Source organism: Polistes dominula, unplaced genomic scaffold (assembly GCF_049000335.1).
Source record: "Polistes dominula isolate Pdom_NZ unplaced genomic scaffold, Pdom_raw_medaka contig_17, whole genome shotgun sequence".
NCBI lineage: Eukaryota > Metazoa > Arthropoda > Insecta > Hymenoptera > Vespidae > Polistes > Polistes dominula.
This window is the reverse complement of record NW_028301049.1, coordinates 170,001-188,737: the sequence shown is the minus strand read 5'-3', so window position 1 is coordinate 188,737 and position 18,737 is coordinate 170,001. Positions and strand designations below refer to the sequence as shown.

General features: G+C 32.0%; 3 protein-coding genes across 11 annotated transcripts in view; 2 read left to right on the top strand and 1 right to left on the bottom strand.

The window, feature by feature from the left end:
* Positions 1-1,351: 1,351 nt before the first annotated feature.
* Positions 1,352-13,612, top strand: LOC107072131 (aquaporin homolog protein drip). The gene is given in 6 exon segments (XM_015331809.2): positions 1,352-1,699; positions 2,452-2,599; positions 7,909-8,102; positions 11,847-11,990; positions 12,083-12,218; positions 12,221-13,612. Coding segments are annotated over 6 exon segments (1,035 nt in total). The 5' UTR covers positions 1,352-1,546; the 3' UTR covers positions 12,481-13,612.
* A 171-nt stretch (positions 13,613-13,783) lies between these two features.
* Positions 13,784-16,912, top strand: LOC107072125 (protein-lysine N-methyltransferase SMYD4). Its single transcript, XM_015331801.2, is given in 8 exon segments — positions 13,784-14,193; positions 14,271-14,507; positions 14,510-14,807; positions 14,892-15,214; positions 15,285-15,493; positions 15,585-15,718; positions 15,787-15,996; positions 16,503-16,912. Coding segments are annotated over 8 exon segments (2,055 nt in total). The 5' UTR covers positions 13,784-13,886; the 3' UTR covers positions 16,840-16,912.
* A 602-nt stretch (positions 16,913-17,514) lies between these two features.
* The window catches only part of LOC107072146 (RNA-binding protein 1), a 6,860-nt gene continuing 5,637 nt past the window's right edge, over positions 17,515-18,737 (bottom strand). For 8 of the 9 annotated variants that reach the window (XR_016177612.1, XR_016177608.1, XR_016177610.1 and 5 more), the window contains 2 exons: positions 18,058-18,144; positions 17,515-17,661 (listed from right to left, as the gene is read on the bottom strand). Coding sequence is in view for 3 of the 9 variants with exons in the window: in XM_015331841.2 (XP_015187327.1) it covers positions 17,658-17,661; positions 18,058-18,144 (91 nt within the window). In the remaining 6 variants the exon portion in view is untranslated. Of the gene's footprint in view, positions 17,662-18,057 lie in introns of those variants that run through there. The other variant, XR_016177609.1, reaches the window with a different exon arrangement.

The window sequence follows — 18,737 nt, the reverse complement described above, 5'->3', positions numbered from 1 at the left end:
GCATTTGCTTGAGCTCGTCATAACAAAACGTAATATCGTGCAAATCGCATGTCGGTATACGGATATCCTTTCAAATATTCATGTGTAGGCTCGCAATAATATAATGCTAGGAAAATGTGTAAATATTCAATGTGATGTCGCGTTACTTTGTGAATAGAAAAATATAATTGACATAATTTGTTAACTTACTCATTTACTGATCCTATATAAAAGATAAAAGAGAGAAAAATAGTATCGATTTATCGTGGCGCATCGAAACAACAACTATTTCTCTGTGTGTGTGTATGTGTGTGTGTGTGTGTGTGTGTGTTACGGGAAAATAAAATTAGGTATGTGTGGCAAAGTTAGAAATCATGTTATGCATTCGCATCGCGTTTCATCTATCTTTTGACCCGACGTATGCTAATTATCGTGATATTTTAACACGCGAGCTGGCCGTTCTCCATACCTTCAACAGCGAACGCGTTCTCGTAACGTTAATAACGAACTTCGAACCCGGAATAAATATTAATACTTCAACGATGATATTAACGTAAAGCAAACTCGTTCGTGTCAATTTCAACTGTGGTTTGCAAAAAAACTTATTTATTTTAAATCACTTTTCTGCAAAAAGTAGTCTTTTTAATAATCATTTTTTTTTGTTATCTTTGCTTGTAGAATATGCTTCAATAGATTGCTTGATAAACCCTGGAACATCCTGTGTACGTGCATACATAAGTGGGGATCGTTTGTTATAAGGTATGACCGGAAGTGGAGGGTAGCGGAACGATTATCCGACTTGTAAGACCTCTTATCTCATCGTCCTTCGTATATGTACCCAATGCTATTCATTTTGGATTTAAAGGAGTTACAAAAGGTCGAGGTCACTCGAAGATTTGATGTCTGCAATTTCGTATTTTATGCTCGCCAGATAAAGAAGTCCAAAGTATCCAAATGTATATTTTATATCAGGAAATGAAAGCTTCTCGATACTTTATGGGATAATTAATTAAATTATCCACACGGGAATTTACAATCAGTAATCACTTGATTAACTATTTTTAAAATGATATTTTCAACTATCGTAAGATGAAAAAAATAAAATAAAGTGTTATTGTCGTTAGTTGATTGATCGTATAAACAGTGTTACCTCTACCATATTCTCTGACCATCCCCATTTGTCACGCGAGAACGTGGCATGGTCGATGTCAAGGCCAGTTGCCGTACTCTTTCTATCTTTCTCTTTTTTATCCCTTCGGATCAAGCAAGAATCGTGTTCGTGCAGCAAGCACATAACATCGCAACACCATTGTTCCATTGTTGTTCCTCACTGAAACGAGTTCTTCTTTGGCGTGAACAGGTGCAACGATAATCTTTCTTCCTCTTATTTTTCTTCTTTTTTTCTTCTTTTGCTTCTTCTTTAATTAGATCAACATCAATTTTCAACCTTGAGCATATGTTATTTTTTGAAGAAAATAATGAATAATCATGCACAAAGTGAGACAATGATAATATCAACGGGCTGAACAACTATGTGGTGGTGGTGGTGTATTCTCTAGAGAATAATATGGTGGTTGTGCGAAAAAAAGCGATTCGAGTTGTGCATCATCGTTCAAATACTAAACGCGACACCTACGTTAATCTTTGGAAAGAGTTTTTGGTCTTCCATTCGAGTTTCAACAACAGGGCTAAGAGGTTGACCCTGCCAAAAGATCACCAAGTAAGTTATCCCACCAAGGAATTCGATTGACATTTTTTCTATATTAATATGTATAATATTATTTTTGTCAACAAATATTTGACCTATTCTGATTTACATTGTGTTTGTTTTCCTTGCATAAGATATTTCATCAATAATAACCGGTTTTCTTGACTCGTTTGGTAATAATAGTTTTGCATTCATTTTCGGTAGATCTGATATCGAAGATAAATGCATATGTTAATAAACAAATGTCTACTGATAATTATAGCTAATTGTGAGTAAAAAAAAATGAAAAATTGATGTTATCTTCATATATGAAAGTGTTTCTTTACCGAATTATCAAAATTATTGCTAAATTAATGCTGAATTAATGCTAAATTATTGTTTGACGCGAATAAGAAAAATGAAGCGAACCTTACACAGTAACACAGCAGTTACGTGAGCTAACGTCGTGTGTACCGATACCACGCAAAGTCCTTTGTCTTTGTTCCATTCGTTCTTTTATTTTTCCATCTCTTTCTCACACATCATAACTATTATTTTCGCGGAGTCTTGGCAAACGTCTAGAATCTAATGAATCCGTCAACGAGTTACGCTTAATGGCGCCGTCCAATGAAACTACTATCGTTTACCCTGAATTCATAGTCTTGTTTGATCATTTTTCAAGATCTTTGCCAAGGCCGCCGGATATACGCCAGTCGAATTGTTCGATTGGAATATGCAAGAGAATACTGCAAAAATGGTGCTATAACAATTGACGTTTAATACAGAAGACGAATATCGGTATGAACGTATCAACGGTATTTCCCGAGGGTCATGTGAGAAATGGGCAAAAAATACAGCGCGAAAAATCACTTGCACCGAAAGAAGAAGAAGAAGAAGAAGAAGAAGAATATCATTTGAAGGAACAATGCCTTCGTGAGTTAACCATTCATCGGTCTCTAATTATTTTCAATGGGTGCTCTCTCCATTAGTTGCTAAGATTAATTACCATTATCACTAAGTAAGATTTTGCAGGAATCGTTTAGATGAAAAATATTTACACGTACGTACCATACAATTACCATAAAATTAGCTGACGTAATTCGATAAAATGTTAGTATGTTTATGTATTACGTATATAAAAGAAGTTTATACAAAGTTTTCCATTCGTTTGAATTTTTTCCGCGTACGGTGTTCACCCATCCGCGAATATAACTCCAATGTTAATGATAAAATAATGATCGGAATCAATGATTTCAGTTTTGTTTTTCTTGATTTTACGCTACCTGTTGTTATGCTAATATTGTGGTTTTTAGATTCGTTTAGAAAAAAACAAATGTTCTATTGGAATCTTATCGTTTTCTTTGCTAATTTTACCCATCAGTATCAAATCTTTGAATTTTCTGTATAAAATCGGCAAGAATTGAAAGTAGAAGAAGTTTATACTTTATCGATCGTGCAAATTTACCGATCGAACAAATTTGACACAAGATTCGAACGGATATGTTGCTAAATCGTCGTTCCATTTTACCGAATAACGATTCGACGTAGAATTTTATTTAACGAGCTGTATAACCTTGACGCTACGAACATTCTCGGAGAAGTTGCACGTGCTAGTATGCGAACGCAAAGAACAGTTCTTACTTACAACTTGCAAATAGTACTAAAGAGAAAAAAAACAACTACATTTGATATTAAACATATTAAGAAAAAATAATATATCAACAAAAAAGTACGCCGCAAATGCAATCAATTGCAGTATTTATTTGATTTCTACGAATTCTCACGGCAATTGAGTAGACACATTAACGATCAATTTTCGAGAATGTCATAGAGACTTTTTTTTGAGTTTAAAAAAAAAAACGATGATCGTATTTGATTGTTTTTTCTTCGTATTATATTAACGTCTTCGCGTTAACGTGGAACCAAATTTGTTTGTGATATTAGTATAACGATGAGAGCAACACATAATAGTTAGTTACGATAATTTCAACTTCCTGCGGTCTGGAATTTTTTTCAAGCTTTAATTAACAATAATTACAAATTATTTATCAAGCTGTAGTTTAAGATTGATAAAGAATTCGTGATAATAATCACGTAATATTTGTGACCCATTATACGTTCTTTGCCTCGAGAGTTACGCCTATTAAAAAATAATGACGTTGCTAGTAGTGGATAGAAAAAGACACAAAAAAGGACACAAAAAAAGACAAGAAAAAAAATAATTAATACGAGTGTGTACTATCTCTCATATACTATTTATTAATATGACATTTTGAAAGTAAGGTAGAGTTAAAAAGTAGAAAAAAAAAATGGAAACGGACAATTCCCTCGAGTATCATATCAGAGATAAAACGAATTATTCATTGAAAACACTCGCTTTTGTTATTAGTTAATTACCTAAAGATGATTAGAATATTCTATTACGATATTATTCCTTGTATCGATTTGAAAAGATCATTTTCAACTGTTTGCAATTAATATTAATTATTAACCTAAGTGAAAGATACAAATGCACAAAATTCATCGATCCTTTAAAAATCGATCTAACAAGATGAATTCAATTAGCGCTCGCTCGTTGTTATACGTTCACGGACTGATAAAACACGAACTCAACGGGTTACATGTTTCTCGACTTAATATTTACCCGATATACTTGCACTCCTGTTACACGTACATATATACGGCAACCGATAAAAATAATCATATGTTATTTTTTCTTTTTTAAATCAAGTAACTCTTTAGAAGAATTAGTTAAAAAAAAAAACAAAAAGCGTATGATACTTTCTTATCATAAATCGACATAAATAAGAATTTGTAGAACGATAAATTTTCATTACTTCGTGCCGACATTTTATAGAAAAAAAAAAAAAAAAAAAAGACAAAAGTAAAGGATAATAGAATCAGGTTACATTAGTTTCGCATTATACTTGGAATAAAGCAAATAATTCGATCAATATCATAGTCAATTTATGCGACAACCATTCCTCATAATTATCAGATAAGATAATGCAATTAGATGGATATTATATATCTACATTGTTGTGTGACAATAGTTAAATGACTTTTTCAAGTCATAATAAATAAATAAGGATCGGTTTTCTTCTTTAAGCTTAGGGATAAATGTTCTGATTAAAATTTCACGACATCTTGGAATCATTTGAAACGATATCAAAGTGGTGAATTTTTGGTACGTTATGTACATGTTAGGTACGTTGTTGGGTACGTTAGGTATATACAAATTGCTTTTGAAATACGTCAACGATAGTGTTATCTTAATAAAAGAACAGGTGTACGAGAGAAAACTATTTACGGAAGACAACATTGCCACGTAGTGACCTAATTAATGGCGCTTAATTACTATCGAGGGACATGCGTTGAACGCACGCTTCTGCTGCAATTTCCAAGAATTTCAAAGAATTTCAAAGAATTTCATCAAATTAAAATGTAATATTTAATGGAGAATAGAGTTAAAAAAAAAAAAAAAAAGAAAAAAAAAGGGAACGCGAATAGCAAGAATAACATTTTTCATTCTTTTTTCTTGTTTGTATTCATCAAGATGACACGAATGTAACGTAAAACGTGATTACCAAAACGAAACATACGTGCTTCAAAGTTACATTACATTAACTGCGTAACAGTGGAAGAAATAATCGTTAAATTTAGTATTTCTAATGCCGGGACAGAAGCTAAACTGATCTCGTATTCGAAAAGTTAGTAAAAAACGGAGAGAAAAAAATGATATCATCTTTTGTACAATAATACGTAAGTGAGTAAATAGGTATGGTTATTCTTGAATCGAGATACGCATCTCGGGTAAATTCCCATGAAAAGTAACAACGTGCTCGACTAGTTTCGCGTTAGCTCTAACACTCTTGCGTAAAACTAATGCGAACAGAGTCAAATCACTATCCTACAACGGATATTTCCTATGATTTGCTATGTCACATCCTTTGCGAATCTTCTTACCTTGACGTTCTTTTCCAAAGTTCATCAATTTCTGCATAACTTGACCCAATTGTGCATCCTAATATTATTAATTAGTAGGTATACCAATATTTCATTTCAAACAAATACTGTTTAAATATTGATCAAGAGTATCTTATCAACTGTTAACACTGATTCTTCGTGTATCTCTACCTCAACATCATGAATTCATTTCCATAATAATCGCGAAATCTTAAATAATAAACGAATGAAATTGTATAAATGATAAATATATAGATTCAGATCTAAAAAAAGAAAATAAATATACCTCGTGTAAATGGCAACAAGTGTTAAATCTCATTGATAGATTTATCCTTTGCGACGATAAAAACCATAATATTCTGGTCACACGTGTCACTTCGACAAATTACCATAATTAATAAAAAGAAAAAGAAAAAATATGCGCGTAGTGTTTAGAGGAATAATAATAAACTAAATGCACGTTAGAATAGAAATAATTTGAACGAATAGGATATGCATTACTAAATGGCTACCGATCGCAAAGGATTAATTATTTGTCCGGTTACGTGTACGTTGTACATGGCACACGTAATTAATTAATTACCATTACGTACAATATCATGTTGTTATCGTATAAAGTCTTTTGCGCGTTTCATTATTTTGTAAATTTATTAGCTCATGCATCGCTACATAAATACACAAACGTTTACCATTATAATACAATTGCCATCTACTTTCCTTATCTTCGTTTACAAATAATAATGTATCATTTCAATAGTTCATAACGTCAACACATTTATCATCTTTTCTATATTTTTTTACGAGTTCGAATGATGGAAAATATACTTTCGTTTATATCGTTTCTCGAGAGATTCTCAAAGCAAGTATCGCGACACCATAAAGGATGTTCAAATTTCTTGTACAGTTCGACGAATTCGTTTAGATATCAATCACTATAATAAAATATATATCTCATTGAATTTTTCGAATTGAGTCGCGCGTAGTGGTGATTGTGGAAGTGGTGGTGGGGTGGTGGTGGTGGTGGTGGTGGTGGTGGTAAGACAAGGTAACTGATGCTGGTGACGACAAACAGAGACAGAAAGAGAGAAAGACAGTGGAGGGGAAAAAGTGTGGTAGAGAAGAACGATATATGAAGGCGAAACTCGGACTCCGCCGAATCAATAGTCCACAAACTCACGTGCGAACGACACAACACATACACATATCACCAAATTCTACACACACATATAATATATATATTTATACTTTTCGTGCGAGTTGTGAATATTATATTAGTATCCATCCGGCATAAATATATGTACAATCTGTGAAGGAACCAAGTTAAACACCTCGACAGTTTCATCGATCGATCGATCGATCGATCGATCGTAATAGGTTCTACAAAATCTTTTTTTTTTTTTCATTTTTTTTCTCTTTCAAACGTTTCCTTGGAACCATGGGTAAGGCGTGGAAAGGTAAATTTGATTCGGTCATCTTAATATTATTTCGTTCTTCTATTTTTCAAATCACGTGCAAGTATCGTATCGCGTAACTCTTTCGAATGAAAACTAACGGATGTATATAAAGAAGAAAAAAATATCTAACGTAAGATAAGAAATTGTTATCGGTGTTTTGAGTTTGCTACTGTAACTACTACACACGCTTTCTCGATTTTTATCTGAACGTTATGTCATAGTTTTATTGCTTTTATTGCTGCTAGGGTTGGTCCAACGTAAACTTCAATGATGCCTACTACTAACTTACAGATATACAGATACTTTACCAACGGATTAAGATATCATATCTCTATTTCTTATTCTTTTTATTTCTTTCTCTCTCTTGTTCTCTCTTGTATGTAGTTTGGAAGCGAAGATTTTGAGTGAGCTGTGCTGACCTTTGCTGTGTTTTTTCTGTTGCATGTACGCAAACGAGAAACACGATAATCCGATTAACGATGATAGAATAACTCTTGCATGATCTCTTCCTCAACTCGGTATAGCACAAAACTATTATTTAACCATTTTTCCGCAGCCCAATAAAATTTCAATGTTGTAAACAAATTGAAAACAACTTATTTTTATTCATCAGTTAACGAATGCAAATTAAATTATGATACGGTTGATGATACGGTTTCTTTACAATAATCTTAGTTGTTTTCTTATCGGCATTCGATCGTCTCCTTTATTTCCTGTGCACACCTTCCTTTCAATAATTCAATTGAATAATTCAAAAGAATGTTTATCAACGATACAAATGAGTCAACTTTATTGAAATGCGCGTTTAACTTTTCTTCTTAGGCGTTAAAGAGTTCATCGGAGTAGAAGAAGTAGCAAAACTCGAATTTTTGGTGTCACTTTTTGCCGAAGCCCTTGGAACCTTTCTGTTGGTTCTCATTGGTTGTGCTTCGTGTATCACATGGGTGGAAGGACAAGCGCCAAGTGTGCTGCACATTGCATTTACGTTTGGTCTTGCAGTTGCAGCTTTGGCACAGGTAAGTTTGTATTTTTATTTTATTATTTCATCATATCTTCGTAGAATGAAGATTTTGTATTTTTTGACAAAAGATTACTGATGACTTTTATTCGAATCTAAAACTAGACAAATTAGATTTATAGACAAAAGATGGCTAGTCGTGATAACTTCAACTAACTACGAGAGAATTCGGCTAAATCTTGTAAGATGTAATTAACCGAGGTCATTTTACGAAACTAAATTTAACGATCAACGACTTCTTTCAATAATTTACATAGGTAGACACTACTTGGGTTTACATTTTAACGCAGGTGCGTAGGCTCTTAGGATGCGCAATTTCTGTGGAAACATATTCGACACCTCGTCACTTCCGACGCTAAATTTGTTGACCTCGACCTATAGCTTTATTCGAAAGTAAAAGAAATGAAAAGTTACTTCGTCGCTACTTTTCGTCACCGTCATTCTTCCTATATTTTACACACAAAAATAAATAATCTTTCTTGATATTTAAATAACATCGTGAATTGACGTGAATTGACGTGAATGATGCATACGCAAATTATTAAATATCGTGAGTCATGTATTGTTAGAACAATTGAGAAAAATCTCATAACCGATGCCACATACTATCGGTAGCAAAAAACAAAACACCTGTTGTTTTGTATACTTCTTTATTATACATTATCTATCTATCGTCTTGATCGTCGTGTAATGTTTTATGTCGAACAACAGAGCAATGAAAAAATTGCGCATTCATTTATCTATTAATTATAAGTAGGTAAGTATATATGTGATGTTTATTGTATTGTATTGGGGAAGAAATTTGTTCGTATTTCAATGCAAAACTTGAACAAATTTGTTGTTTTCGAAACAACGATGGAGATAGCAGCTACTCGAGTAGGTTGTCGAAGGCTCCAGGGCAAAATTGCACCATCTCGCTGGTTAAACCCCTTGGGCAAATCAGCGGCCTTATTTGCCCTCCCCTTCCCTTTTATATACCTTACGCGGAACGCAAACCTCTTACCTATAGTATATCGAATTCTATTCAATATCAATGTATATTTAACATGTGATAATTCAAAGGAGAAAAAAATAAGGTAATTAATTACCCGTTCTAATTGTTTTACCCTTTAACAATTTGGCCTCGAGAAAAAGATGTGTGCGCCAAGAATGAGAGAGATGTTGGTATTTTAAGACACGTGTTAAATACAAATATCATTCGTTGATGCACGTTTGATCGAAAATGTGACAAATGCCACCTCGAGATAACATTGTATAGGCACTCGAACCTTTCAAGAGGTTGTTCGTATATCGTCTTACGTAATAAAAAGAGACGAGGTATGCTAGACTACTTCTACTACTATTTATCTTTCAATATGTATATACGAGTACACGCGTGTACGTTTCTCTCTATCAAAAGATGTAAAAGACGTCGTCGTCAGTCTAATATGCCAGTCAGTCAGAAAATTAATTTTTACTCAAGGATTTATAATTATTTATCGCAAGTATCGCAAAGATTTGAATGTGTTTATGATCTTCCAAACGTATCGTAACGTAATCATAAAGTTATTTTAAATGGATTATCGATGATTAATGATCCTTTAGGATTAAATTTAGCATGGATACTCATTTGCTTTTGAATTTGTCACTTTCTTCAATTGAATAGATCGAAAGTTTTGTAACGATTGAATTACTTATTAAAATCTTCTCGTGGTAAATAAATGAACAATTGAAATGTCCATAGATATGTTTGTACTATTAACGAGATGTGCTCTATCGCTAGATATTATTTGCTAGGTAAAAGAAAGATTTATTATTAGAAATAAATACTGATAATCGTTAGGATGATGATGACTTTTACGGAGCATACATATGAAAAAACAAACTTCATGCTTCTGAAGAAAGATCTGTAAAGTTTCGTGATTCTTGAAAGAGATAAACTCGGGAATAAATCGGTCTGTATGACCGGAGGCTATAGGTTGCGGACCCTCTGGGCTACAAATCTATGAAGTAATTCTAGATCTTACACGATTTATTATTCGAAATATGCGTCATCTTATATACAGTAGCGTGCAAAACTTGATTTATTTTGTTAATATTTCTATGAGTAGTAATAGCGTGAAATATTACTTTTTTTTCTTGCTGCTTGTACGTAAGACGTCCAACAACGAACAGGTATCAGATATAATGCAAGATACCAAATTGAAGAGAAAATTGGTAGGAACGCAAAAATAGAATGGCCAAAAACTTTTGCACGCAACTGTATATCTACAAGCACATGTAAGGTCGATGGCTCTGTCAGTATGGATGAACTCACGCATCATTTTTTATCACGTATACACGTACGAAAAGTAGAGAAAGCATAAGCACGCGTGCGCACACACAGTTAGAAAAAGAATATATAATATAATATACGTACATATTTTACAGAGGTGCAAATAGACGGGTCATATACGCGAATCATTTAAATACATACATATTTCAACGATATTTAACATAATTAGTACCTTTATATAGAGAATCTTCCGGTTATATCGATTCGGCACCTTATATAACAACGAAATCTTGTCTGCTTTATTTTTTTCTGCCAATATTTTACATGTATTTCTTACAATTTTCCTCGAATTCAATCAAGATTAAATATCTCCTCATATTTTATACAATTTATTATATTATTTATATCTTTCTTTTCAATCTTCAAACACTTATGAATCCAAGTAAGTAAAAATATTTAATAGAATCTTATCTAATGCACGCTTCTAATAAATCTTATCTCTAATCCATAGACTAAAAAGATTAATTAATTGTAATCCTTTGATGAAGAAAATATTCCATGAAATCAGTTAATGATTCCGAATTTTTACAATAAGTATTCTTTCTCGATTCGAGGATATCGGAATTGCTGATAATTTATAAAACTCGAATGACATTTCGGTACTAGTTTCAATTTCAGATTTGTTAATATGTGGAATATAATATATTTGTTAATAAAGTTAAATCTACTTGAAGATTGTTCGAAACAATAAATCTATTAACGTAGTTGTCAACTTTCAAGATACTTTCTAGAAGATCTTCCTATACACTTGTGTTTAATATAGTAAATGGATGAAAAAATCGGGACGCCTTTTATCGTATACCCACACACATGTGCCATCAGTCAGTCACACTGGCGTATAATTTGTTGAATGACCCCGATAAAAAATTCTGCGTCCATTCATAATTCGAGCTTAGTATTATGAGACTCGTCAATCTTGTTCGAAAGCGAGACGATTAGTGTAATGGGTATGAAAATGAAGACAAAAGTTTACTCGGAGACGAATTGAAATGGAGTAAAGCAGAGAGAATGAGAGAGAGAGAGAGAGAGAGAGAGAGAGAGAGAGAAAAGAACACATTACGCAATTATGGCAAATCTCGCCCGCAGCGAGCCAAGACCTTGTCGATTGAACATGAGAACTGGGCCGTTCGAGACTCTTCTTGCGAGTTGATCAGACAACTTTTGTATCCCCTTTGATATAGGTATACTCTTCTTATCCTTTAAAACGACGCCGAGGAGTCTACGACGAATGCGATCGTCCACGTGTACTTTCTTGCTTCATTTCTTTTTTATACTAAATGGAACCGGTTTTTCGTTTTACAATTATCTTCTTCTTTTTTCTTCTTCTTCTTCTTCTTCTTCTTCTTATAAGTAAATAGTATCGAATGTGTAGCTAATGTAATAAATCATTGATTTATTATAAATTTGTATATATTCGTTTTGTTACAGTTTCTGGGCCCGATTTCTGGTTGTCACGTAAATCCTGCGGTAACGATTGGTCTTTTCGTCAGTGGTAATTGTTCTTTATTAAAATCACTTTGTTATATCGTTTGCCAAAGTTGTGGCGCGATAGCAGGAGCCGTTGTTCTCAAGGTATTATATATATTAGTGACAAACCTATTGCAATGAAATAACATGAAAATGAATTGACTCTGACATTACTCAAGAATAATTATTTTTTATAGCTGATAACTCCGAACGAACAAGTGAGTCAAGGATTAGGTGCAACCGATTTGGGTAAAGGCGTGGAAGCTGGTCAAGGTATTGTTATGGAGGCGATCATCACGTTTCTTTTGGTCTTGGTGGTTCATGCAGTTACAGACCCAAAAGAAGTGACACGAAAGGATGGGCACCTCTCGCGATAGGTTTAGCCATTTCCGTTTCGCATATGGCCGCTATACCGTTCACCGGTAGCAGTATGAATCCAGCAAGATCTTTGGGTCCTGCAGTTATCTTGACGTCTTGGTCAAATCATTGGGTTTATTGGGTTGGTCCAATAGTCGGAGCAGTCATCGCTGGTAGTCTTTATAAAATGGGTTTCAGGAATACGAAAGAAATCGAGGAAGCTTCTTACGACTTTTAAATTATAACAAAAGTGCTCTATTTATTTGGTCAGTATTACAGTAAATAAATATTATTGCGGTTAGTATAAAACTGAACATTAACTCTTTAGCGAGTTCAAATACTGACCCAGTAAATAGCAGTAAATGAATAACGAAAAAAGAAACAGAGGGATATAAAATAAATAATATTCATTGTCTTTTCTATCGAGCCTGGAGTAACTTCCGGTTGTACATGTATACGCGTAAATCTAATTCTAAGTTAATTATTTGGAAGCACCCTATAAGTTTTAGAATAATTTGTCTTATACCTCCTATCATTATTATTAACCTATTTGCATCATTAATATGAATTTGTTTCATTTGCTGATGCAAATTGGTTAATGCTATTATTACATGCTGCCACTCATTGTCAGACCCGATATTTCGATGAGCCAGACGACAGTTCGAAACCGAACATAAAAACCAAAGGTCTTATCGAAGCTCGATTTGAGAGCATTTTCGCTTATACATGATCATCAGTATAACGTTGCCATCTAGTCAAATCTAACATTTCCATCGTCTTTTAAATTCTCCAAAATGTCTTCTTTTAAATGTATATCATCATATTTTCAGACAGAGAAAGTATTCGTGAATACTTATTTTCTACAAATAATTATCGTTTTTTCTTCGCGTTTCTATTATTAAAACTATTTATTATTTGTCATAATCGTGTAATATAGAACGCGATAATGAACTTTCGTCAATTTTTCAACTTCTATCAATTTCAATAAGAAAAAGAAATATTTTATCGAGATAAAACACAATTATATAGTTTTGTAATATAAATAATTAGAAAGAAAAAAGAAAAAAAAAGAAACAGAGATCTGCAAAAGGTGTAACACATAATTATTAACACCATACACTTGTATTCGTACTCGCAAATATTTAACAATAAGTTATGTATTATGTATATAAGAAAATGTTAAAATACCTCCGCATTTATGCTATTATTAAGATTAGCTTTATTTTAATAAGCACACGCTATATAAATTACAATTGAAATGATCGTTGTCGGGTCTCTATTTTTGTTCATTCTACAATTGTCACGCGACATACAAAATGCGAGTGCTATATGTGCTAATTGAAATAAAATATAAATTCAAAAGGAAAAAATATTAATCATTTTTCTATTACGTTCTGTGTTTAATCATTATTATTATTATTATTATTATTATTATTATCATTAGGTTCTGTAAACGTTTCGGTCGCGGAACGTTGCAGCGTTATAAAAATAGCACCTACGGAAATAGTGTGCAACAGTAAGAGAGAACTTTTCGGGTAAGGCAACTGAACCGGTCTACCAGTAAGATTTCTAGTGTAGTAGCAATATAACAAGTCCTTATTTCTAATCGTTAGATTATATTACATCGCGTTTTGTTTCTTCGACATGGCGTACAATTTCGACTACGAGATCAGTGATTATTTTGTCTCAAATTTGTTTGCCGTAAGAAACGCGATATCTCAACAGGATTTTAAGAAATTTACCAATCTTCGATCAAACGCAGATAGAGTTGCTTTTATATTGAGTTATCCTGAAGCCCATCATTTGTCCTTTGAAGTTGAAAATTATGAAATCAAAGACGGGGTGAAAGCTATGAGTTATAAGAATGTTGGTAACAATTATTTCGGAAGTGAGGATTATGGAGAAGCTTTGGATGCATACTCGAAAGCTGTACTTTTGGCATCTCAAAAGGGTACACAAAATAATATAATGTTTCTATTTATCCAAGTTTCATTCACTCTGGATGATTTGTAAATTATGTGTGTTTAGATCTTCCAGTGATGCTCGCTAATCGTTCAGCAGCACTTTATCATTTGCAAAAATACGAACATGCTTTAGAGGATATAGAAGAAGCAATTCGATTGAATTATCCTAAAGAACTCCGATACAAAGTGGAAGAAAGGAGAGCTAGATGTTTTCTAGCTCTGAAGAATAACGCTAAAGCGATACAATGTTTTAGACTCGCGTTACAATTACTGGATGATGCAAAACTTTCGTCCGAGCGAAAAAAAAATTAGGAACCGACATCATGTTAATGTTGAGCTTGATGGAGAAAGGTCAACAATTGAAAGAAAAATCTAAAATAGTTCCGCAGCAAAGCATGGCAAATGAAACGAATGAACACAAAATCATGAGAAAAATAATCAAACGTAATCCTCTTTATCCAGCTTGTAGCAAACTTGTGGAAATAAAAAACGATGATGATAATGACATAGGAAGACACGCTGTTGCTAAGAAGAAAATTTTACCTGGCGAAATTCTTATAATTGAACGACCACATTGTGCTCTTTTATTAGACGAATATAGGTAGGTAGGTAATTATAAATATATAGTTTTTAATAAGCTTTTAGTCCATACAAAAATTAAGGAGAATCGGCTGTTGATTTTTAGGTTGAATCATTGCTTCTTCTGTTTCTCCAAGATGATCGTCCCAATACCAGCAGCTTGTAACGTTTGCAGTTGTGTGAGTTATTGCAGTACTCGTTGCAGAGATAAAGATGCTCAATTGCATATTCGTGAATGCAGTTTGTTACCAGTTTTATGGCTATCCCAAGCTTCGATCACGTGCATTCTAGCTCTTAGAACTCTTCTTCAAAGACCATTCAAGGAATTCCTTGAAATGAGAGAACGTTTGACAACTACCAAAGAGAAACGTGAAATTTCGGAAAAAAAACCATACAATGGAAATGATTATGAATCATTTCATGATTTAGGTGACAATTACGACTTTTACACAAATCTTTGATTTGTTTGCTTTTATTTGAAATATATGCATTTTCATAGTGACTCACGAAGATCAACGTACAAGTGAAGATATATTTCATCGAGCTTACATCGCTGCATGGTTGTTGAGACTTGTAAAAACAACCAAGTATTTACCCAACAACGATAAAACACCTGATTCATCCGAGGTAAAGCTCTCGGACGCTGAATTGTTTGTAGGTGAATTACTTTTGCATCATTTGCAGCTGTTACAATTTAATTCCCACGAGGTAAAATTGTTGAACATTTAGAACAATCTATGTATATGTATAAATGAAATTCTATCTATTGGAATTTTCTAATGATTTCTCTCATCATCAGATTTCCGAATTAAATAACAGAAAAGTAAAATCGATCAAAAAGTCACTCGAAAATGCTACAAATCTTTTCATTGGTGGTGGTGTATATCCTACAGTAGCCTTGCTTAATCATTCGTGTAATCCTGGTGTAGTAAGGTATACCTCCTAATTGTTTCAATACATTTTTGCTTTTTGCAATCGATAATGTAGCCTTTTTTGTTTAGATATTTTATTGGTACGACTATCGTTGTAAGAGCAATTCGAACGATCGAGGAAGGTGAGGAGATATCTGAAAATTATGGTCCTATATTTACTACGATGCCTGAAGGTGTACGAAAACGAAATTTGAGAGTACAATATTGGTTCGATTGCAAGTGCGAAGCGTGCACAGGCCATTGGCCCTTATTGGAACAAATAGATCCTACAATTTTCAGGTATCAAATTAAATTTTTTTACATCTTTCATTAGTTTATTTCAATTAGTACAATAAATTCCTGTTAATTTATTTATTCAATAATTCATTGAATAACTTGACAATGCTAAACAATGAAAACAGTAATATAAATATAAATTAATAGTACCAATTTCTACCTTTACAATATTATATTAAATGATTAATAATTAAAAAATTTAACGAAAAAAAACAAACCTCAAATTTATAATATTTAAAATAATAATTTTTCACATTAAAATCAATAGTATAAAAAAATATATAACAAATTTAAATTTTCATTAGTAGTAAAACATCTTGATTGCAAATTTATGTACTACAATTCGGTTTTCTATAATACCTTGAAAAAAAAAAACAGATTTTTTTCTATTATTCTTTTCATTATTCTACTAGTATTTAATAATAATAATAATAATAGTAATAGCAATAATTATAATAATAATAATAATAATTAATAGTAATAATAATAAACAAATAAATAATATTTAGGTTTAAATGCGATTCGGGAAAATCTTGCGGCAATGTCTTGCCAATCAGTACAAGTACAGATGAGTTTATGATTAATTGTCGAAAATGTGGAAAAAATACAAACATATTGAAGGGTTTAAAAGCATTACAGGATACAGATATGCTTTTTAAAGTCGCTTCGCGTCATCTCGAAGATGGACGGCACAATGAAGCTTTGGAAACATATTTAAAAATATTGAAACTTCTCGATGAAACATTGTCTTTACCAATCAGAGATTATCATTTGTGTCAACAAGGTGCAAGATTATGTATGTTGACTTTGGGTAATACGGACTTAAAATTAGGTATTAAAAAATAATATACTACTGATAGATTTTTTATTTATAACTATTACATGATGGTACAAAATAAGTAAATGAAACACAAAGTAATTTTTGTCTTTTTTTTCTTCTGTCTATTCCTTCAAATTCATTATTCTAATATTAAATTTCCTTCAATTTCTTTGATACAGAGCATTAACGTTTTCATTTTTTTGTTTATTGTTTTATTTATAATTTATTGTTTATTATTAGTTATTAATTATTACTATTATTATTGTTATTAACCTTTTAGCTACTAAGTGATTTTATTTATTCATATATTGTTTTAAATATACGTGCATTATAATCAAATAGCAGAAAATATTATTTCTTTCGATAGACACTTCTTGCTAAATATATTTTTTGAATGTCTTCAAACATATGTGTCATTTATCATAGCTAAAAGGTTAATTATTGTAGTTATTCTTAACAAAGAATGAAAGTTATTCCTGAATGTAAGTCAAGTGAATCGATTCAGTTTTTCTTTTTGCCATTTAGAGCAATTAAGCCAACACGCCCAAAATTGAATATCACGCTCAATTATTTGTATTGTGTGAGTTTGTCAGTATATTTGTCAGTATATTTGTCAGTATGTTTATCAATGTATATCTCATTTAATTTTACCTGTGTCTGTTGTGTACGATATATGTTGGTTGTATGTGTATTACTGAGCGTTTTTTTTTTTACCTATGTTTACTTTTGTTTATTTATGATATGATTATAAATATATTATATCATTAATACACAAATGCAAACACGTATAGACGTGTCAAATTTCATCTTCAGAGTTGTCCAGTTTCCATCACATTCGGCATATTTAACTGTAATTAAATAGAAAAATAATAAACCATAGCATGTTAATTTCTGAACATCCTTGCTGCGCTGCAGCATTTATCTACATTTTGGCAAATCTCTAATCAACTATTATATGGAAAAACCTAACACATTTCATAACAAATAATAATTAGAGAATAAGAAGCATATTTATTATGAAGGTTTGAGATATATCACAGTATATAAAGATATTTATATTTTAATAGTGTCGTGTGTCGCGCCTCAGCCATCATTTTCCAAATGAAATTTATTTTAGACCAAAATAAACAAAGGTTAATATGCAACTATTGGGAAACCCTTTAGGTTTATGATATAATAGTTGATAAAAAATATATTAAAATAGAAAAAGAAATATTATTAATTAATTATAATGATAAAAATACCGTCTATCTCGAGAATCGGAACGAGAACGGCGATCACGGCTGCGACTACGGGTTAAAGATCTTCTACGTGGACTGCGAGACCTCGATCTACAAAATTACAAAATACTTTTATACCAGAAAGGCAAAAAAAAAAACAAGAAATTAGACAAGAAATTTCATTCTAATACGTATCCTTGCCAAGTATCATATTCGTTTTCTCATATTATTACAATTTTTGGAAAATTCATATTCTATTCATTATTTGTAATGTTTGTTAAGAAAATATAAATATAAATATAAATATAAATATATAATAAAGTAAGTTAATTAATTATCAGAACGCACGAATACGAAATCAAGACAAAGTAACGTAATTAAACACATATATACAAAAAATCATCGCAAGCCAACTGTAATAGAATTAGAACTAACTCCTATATACCTAAGGGGTGATAAGACTAGTTAGACACAATTATGAATCAATACAAAATGACATCTCACCAATAATAAGAAAAAATCAAGAAAAAATAAGGATTAATCTGGTAGTTAAATAATCTCTTTTTTTTTTTATGGTAATTGTTATGACTCATATGTATATATACATTAAAAATACACCAAATTCAAAACATGTGTAGTAAGTTAATAAATGAAATATTAGTGTACGTGTATATGCACCCTTGCTCGCGTACAACAAGTACGGG